General features: G+C 45.0%; 1 protein-coding gene across 1 annotated transcript; it reads right to left on the bottom strand.

Moving 5' to 3' along the window:
• Window positions 1-442: 442 nt before the first annotated feature.
• Window positions 443-2,396, bottom strand: LOC110531687. The gene is made up of 6 exons (XM_021615008.2): window positions 2,298-2,396; window positions 1,798-2,163; window positions 1,274-1,624; window positions 1,009-1,140; window positions 729-775; window positions 443-574 (listed from the first exon to the last, which is right to left on the bottom strand). The coding sequence occupies exons 1-6, from the start codon at window positions 2,338-2,340 to the stop codon at window positions 443-445; spliced, it is 1,071 nt and encodes a 356-aa protein (XP_021470683.1). The 5' UTR covers window positions 2,341-2,396.
• Window positions 2,397-6,576: the final 4,180 nt, after the last annotated feature.

Below are 6,576 nucleotides of genomic sequence, written 5' to 3'. Positions count from 1 at the left end.
AAAATCTGAGAGAAAATCACACAATACCTCTGTATGACAGCAGTTTAGTATTTTATTTAATCTGCACAACATTACCAATGTAAAAAGGAATTTGACGGAATACAAGGCATTGTAACACACTTCGCTAATATATAAAGCTATATACAGTGAGAAACACATACAAGCAATTCAAGTTAATAAAGAGGCAACTCTGACGTTTCAGTCCATGTTTTCTTGTTCGACAATGAAATGAAAATGACAACTTCCCTGATGTATTAAGCTATATACAGTGGGAAACACATAACATCAATGCAAGTTATTAAAAAGCAAAAGTCTATATTTCAGTCCATGTTTTCTTGTTCGACAATGAAATGAAAATGACAACTTCCCTGATGTATTAAGCTATATACAGTGGGAAACACATAACATCAAAGCAAGTTATTAAAGAGCAAAAGTTGACATTTCAGTCCATGTTTTGGACTCTCACACCAGAGTACACAGTGTCTCTCTCCATGGCACTCCTCTCTCTCCCGGCCTTCACTTTCTTGTGGACGACGTTCAGAGCGGCGTAATGGATTGTGTCAACATCTTGATCCTGAGAGAAATAACAAAAATAAATTCCAAATATTTGGCATTAGACTAAAACATTGCTAGTGAAGCAAAACAATTAAAGTGTATATTTTCATATTTTGATTCAATAAAAAAAACATTGATTCAGCAACAGCTCAACAAATGCCAGGTCTGTGTACCTGGTTATGACTGGGGACCTCCGGAGTACTTGGCTGAGGGGGCGCCCCTTTTAATCAAACATTATCGTCATCATCATCACCATCATCAACAAAATCATCATCATCCATCATCATCATCATCAATAACATCATCATCATCGTTATCATCAACATCAATTACATCCGCATCAACATCATCATCATCATCAAACAATTAATTAGTAAAGTTTTATGATCAAAAACATGTCATGTTCCCTGTACCAACAGTTTCAGCATATTGGTGCACATTGATAAAACTTACCTCTGCACTGTTCACATTCTCTACTGCTGATCTTATACAAAACACAACCAAGGACAATGATGATGATGAAACACAGACCCAACGCTGCACCCAGACAGTACACCAAGAGAACACGGTCCTCCTTACAACCATCTGTAGAAATACAGACAGTGATAGAGATTTGATTTGATTTGATTTGAGATTCAGGACATTTTGCTCCACCAGGCATTGAGTTTCTTCATAGCACCATGAAATAATATCAGAACATATCAGAATTATCACTTACCTCCAACATCCAGCTTGGTCCCGTTCCCAAACAGTATCTCCCCACATGAGACCACAGCACAGTAGTAAGTCCCAGCATCAGAGAGGCTGAGGTTCCTCTTGGGGAGGTTGTAGACACAGCTCTGTGTAGGAGACCCAGCCTCAGGGCTCTTCTCACACTGATCACTCCTGTCTCCATGGGTGTAAATGATTCCTGGATGGGATTCTCCTGAGCCATGTCTGAACCAATAGACACTGTGTTCTCCTGCACAGGTCTCTGTGTGAATTGTACAGTTCAAAGTCACAGAATCTCTTGGCTGGATTGACTCAGACACAGGCTGCTGAAGTATAGTCATATTTCTGGAATTTGATCCTGACAAGAAGGCCAATAAACCAATTTAATCTCGCCAGAGTATCTCTGTGGCAAGTGTTGTAACTCAACATTTTTTCAATTAAGATCTCATCTGAGAATACCTCATATTTTCACTGTATATCTGTAAATTCAGATTTACAAAAAGTAAATAATAATAATGACTTTCTCTTTACCTTTTATGATGAGAATGACTCCTTTTCCAAATTCCAAATTGTTTCCATAAGAACTTCCACAGTAGTATGTGCCTGAATCAGAGAGTTCCACATCTGCGATCATTAGATTATTTTTCCCTTGGCCACCTTCCACTGAGAAGCGAGGGTTATTCTTAAACTCCTGGTAAAATGTTGCATTCTTGTCCAACTTATAGATGGTCGAGATGAGCTGAGGAATATTTTCAAAAGTTTGCTTGTACCAGGAGAACATTACTCCCACGTTGCCTTTGTTGAAGCAGTCCAAAACCACTGCGTCTCCAATGTTGGCTGACTTGAGACCATTCTTTTGACTGATGGATGAGGATTCAGTCCCAGCTACTCCATGAACTAGAGAACATGAAAATATATTAGCTGTTACATACCTTAAATACAACTTTGGATTCTCAAAGTGTCTGTAGAACAATAATGGGATACTTTGTGTCTCCAAATCAAGAAATGTAAAATGTATAAGATTGACTTACCCATCTCTACGAGAAGTGGAAATATCAGACACAGTGTGATCATCTTTAAAGTTGTCAGCACTTCACAACTTGTGTCTTGAGTGGAAAGAGTCCACCCATGTAGACAACGCTTCAACAATGGAGTTACAGGTGATTGGTCGAACTGGACCGCATAATTTTTGTTAACGCCTCACTCAGGCATGACTGTGGTCTTTACGTGTATCTTTTACAGTTCAGAGTCCCAGTATTGTCCTAGATGTAGAGTCTCATAAATTAGATATGTACAAATTGAGCACTGATTTTTGAAGCACGATTTCCCTCAATCTTTATCACTGCAGCTGCTGTTGTCTAAGAGACTCAAATTTGTGACCTGGTTTTGAACATGCATGCTATGACACTGTCATCCACTAGGGCTTCTATCAGTCACTTCACCTCACTAAAAACATCAAAAAAAAACATGACAAACACAGAAAATACAATACAGTAGTTTTATTTTTGTGATCTACCCTTCAGGATTTACACTCAAAGGACAAGATAGTTTGAATGCCCTCCTATGACATTGTTATTGAATAGGTCCATGGTTCTAGTCAACTAACATCACACTGAAAATCAGGGATTGTGTTTGATTGAGCATACTGTATTGATCTCTATGTCAAATTACCTAATACAAAATTCATTGTGTTTTTTCACAGATTTCAGTTGACTTGGTATAGATAAGCTGCCTCATTAAAATATTTGGTTAATTGTAGCTATAATTGTCAACTGGAAGAGTAAGTATAGCCTACAGCATGAGTGGACTAAGGGTTCTGAGACATCTGGCTGAAAACCACAGAAATAGAGAAAGAGCGAGAGAAGGGTCATGCGTGCAACAGGCCAGCAGGCCCTAACAAAGAGTAGACCTATCCTCATCTTGTTTTCATCACAGACCACAGAGTACCTGTAAATAGGTTCCTGTGTGTGTAAGGGGGTGTTAGTGGCATGAGAATAGAAAACATGTCTCAACACTGCAACTTAAAGATGCCTGAGTATGGCCTAAATAATGTATTATTGTTGAACGCTTTATTCATCTAATCACATTCATCTTCTTTCATTGTCACGCCCTGGTCAAAATATTTTGTGTTTATCTTCATTTATTTTGGTCAGGCCAGGGTGTAGCATGGGTTTTTGTATGTGGTGTGTTGGGATTGTAGCTTAGTGGGGTGTTCTAGTGAAGTCTATGGCTGTCTGAAGTGGTTCTCAATCAGAGGCAGGTGTTTATCGTTGTCTCTGATTGGGAACCATATTTAGGCAGCCATATTCTTTGGGTGTTTTGTGGGTGATTGTCCTTAGTGTACTGATGTCCTTGTTCTGTGTTAGTTTACAAAAGTATAGGCTGTTTCGGTTTTCATTACGTTTATTGTTTTGGTAGTGTTTGTTTAGTGTGTTTTTTCATTAAACATGAATCTCAATAGCCACGCTGCATTTTGGTCCGATCCTTGCTACACCTCCTCTTCCGAGGAGGAGATAGAAGAAAGCCGTTACAGAATCACCCACCACAACAGGACCAAGCGGTGTGGTAACGGGCAACGGCAAAAGCAGCAGCAGGAGAAGGAACAGAGGCAGCAGCAGCAGGAGCAGCAGCAGCAGTGGGAGAGGCTGCACTACTTGGAGAAATGGACTTGGGAGGACAAATTAGACGGAAGAGGACCCTGGGTTCAGCCAGGAGAATATCGCCGCCCCAAAGAGGAGCTGGAGGCGGCGAAGGCGGAGAGGCGGCATTATGAGGCGCTAGCACGGCAGAGCGGATGGAAGCCCGAGAGTCAGCCCCAAAAATGTCTTGGGGGAGGCTAACAGGGAGTATGGCTACGCCAGGTAGGAGACCTGCGCAAACTCCTTGTGCTTACCGGGGGGCGAGAGAGACCGGGCAGGCACCGTGTTATGCTGTGGTACGCACGGTGTCTCCAGTGCGGGTGCACAGCCCGGTGCGGTACATTCCAGCTCCGCGTATCGGCCGGGCTAGAGTGAGCATCGAGCCAAGTGCCATGAAGCCGGCTCTACGAATCTGGTCCCCAGTGCGTCTCCTTGGGCCGGCTTACATGGCACCAGCCTTGCGCTCGGTGTCTCCGGTTCGCCTGCATAGCCCAGTGCGGGCTATTCCACCTCGCCGCACTGGCAGGGCGACCGAGAGCATTCAACCAGGTAAGGTTGAGCAGGCTCGGTGCTCAAGAGCTCCAGTGCGCCTGCACGGTCCGGTCTATCCAGTACCACCTCCACACCCCAGCCCTCCGGTAGCAGCTCCCCGCACCAGGCTTCCTGTGCGTGTCCTCGGCCCAGTACCACCAGTGCCAGCACCATGCATCAGGCCTACAGTGCGCCTCGCCAGTCCAGCGCTGCCAGAGCCTTCCTCCGGCCAGAGCCGCCAGTCAGCATGGAGCAGCCAGAGCCGCCAGTCAGCATGGAGCAGCCAGAGCCGCCAGTCAGCATGGAGCAGCCAGAGCCGCCAGTCAGCATGGAGCAGCCAGAGCCGCCAGTCAGCATGGAGCAGCCAGAGCCGCCAGTCAGCATGGAGCAGCCAGAGCTGCCAGTCAGCATGGAGCAGCTAGTCAGCATGGAGCAGCCAGTCAGCCAGACTCTTCCAGATCTGCCAGACTCTTCCAGATCTGCCAGACTCTTCCAGGTCAGCCAGACTCTTCCAGATCTGCCAGTCAGCCAGACTCTTCCAGATCTGCCAGTCAGCCAGACTCTTCCAGATCTGCCAGTCAGCCAGACTCTTCCAGATCTGCCAGTCAGCCAGACTCTTCCAGATCTGCCAGTCAACCAGACTCTTCCAGATCCGCCAGTCAACCAGGATCTGCCAGAACCGCCAGCCAGCCAGGATCTGCCGGATCCAACTACCTGCCTGAGCTTCCCCTCAGTGCCGAGCTTCCCCTCAGTCCCGAGCTGCCCCTCAGTCCCGAGCTGCCCCTCAGTCCCGAGCTGCCCCTCAGTCCCGAGCTGCCTCTCAGTCCAGTGGGGTTCTGGGTGAGGACTACTAGGCCATGGTTGGCGGCGAGGGTGGACTATCCAGGGACGCGAGGAGGAGGGACTAAGACTTTGATAGAGTGGGGTCCACGTCCCGCGCCGGAGCCGCCACCATGGACAGACGCCCACCCGGACCCTCCCTATTGTTTTGATGTGCATCCGGGAGTCCGCACCTTGGGGGGGGGGGGTTCTGTCACGCCCTGGTCAAAGTATTTTGTGTTCATCTTCATTTATTTTGGTCAGGCCAGGTTGTGGCATGGGTTTTTGTATGTGGTGTGTTGGGATTGTAGCTTAGTGGGGTGTTCTAGTGAAGTCTATGGCTGTCTGAAGTGGTTCTCAATCAGAGGCAGGTGTTTATCATTGTCTCGTCCGAGGAGGAGATAGAAGAAAGCCGTTACATTCATGTAGCTTCAATGTCTTCTCGACCTGTTTTTCTTGTTACTCAGATTCAGAGCTACCAGTGGAGGCTACTCAGAAGAGGAAGTAAAATACATCCTCCTTAGGGAATTTCATAAAAATAAAATTTTAAAAAGTATCATTTTTATATAACTATACTAAATATAATCACATCACCAAATAATTGATTAAAACACAATATTTTGCAATGAAGGTCTACAGTAGCCTCAACAACACTCTGTAGGGTAGCACCATGGTGTAGCCGGAGGACAGCTAGCTTCCGTCCTCCTCTGGGTACATTGACTTCAATACAAAACCTAGGAGGCTCATGGTTCTCACCCCCTTCTAAAGACTTACACAGTAACTGACAACTCCTGGAGGACGTCTTCCAACCTATCAGAGCTCTTGCAGCATGAACTGACATGTCAACCCAATCAAAGGATCAGAGAATGAATCTAGTACTGAAAGCATAAGCTACAGCTAGCTAGCACTGCAGTGCATACAATGTTGTGAGTAGTTGATTCAAAGAGAGAGGAAGACAATAGTTTAACAGTTTTGAACAAATACATTTATTCCAAAATGAAGGAGAAACAAGAGATAGAGATTTGCCTTTATTTTTCACTTTCAGTCTCACTTACTTAGCTAGCAAATGCAGCTAGCTAGTTTAGCCTACTCAAACTACCTGCTCAAATAGAGGTATGTTAGCTAGCTGGCTATGACTATCCAACACAACACTGGAACTCTTCCAAGTCAAGGTAAGCTTTTGGTTTTACTAATTTATTGCCACCGGGCCCGCTGGTTGAAGTGCTATACTGCTTTGTTAAACATTTGTTAAACGGAAGTAAATGCAACGAAACAGGGATAAACATACCTGAATTTGTCCAATAGAAACTCTAGTTTGCAA

Source organism: Oncorhynchus mykiss, chromosome 9, assembly GCF_013265735.2.
Source record: "Oncorhynchus mykiss isolate Arlee chromosome 9, USDA_OmykA_1.1, whole genome shotgun sequence".
In the NCBI taxonomy this organism is placed as follows: domain Eukaryota; kingdom Metazoa; phylum Chordata; class Actinopteri; order Salmoniformes; family Salmonidae; genus Oncorhynchus; species Oncorhynchus mykiss.
This window is presented reverse-complemented; position numbering and strand designations above follow the sequence as displayed.

Excerpts from the sequence above, each read along its gene's own strand:
- LOC110531687 (XM_021615008.2), bottom strand. The coding sequence starts at position 2,340 with ATGATCACACTGTGTCTGATATTTCCACTTCTCGTAGAGATGG. Across the intron at positions 1,625-1,797 it reads AGTCATTCTCATCATAAAAG|GATCAAATTCCAGAAATATG; the intron begins GTAAAGAGAAAG and ends CCTTCTTGTCAG. Across the intron at positions 776-1,008 it reads AGAATGTGAACAGTGCAGAG|GGGCGCCCCCTCAGCCAAGT; the intron begins GTAAGTTTTATC and ends TTTGATTAAAAG.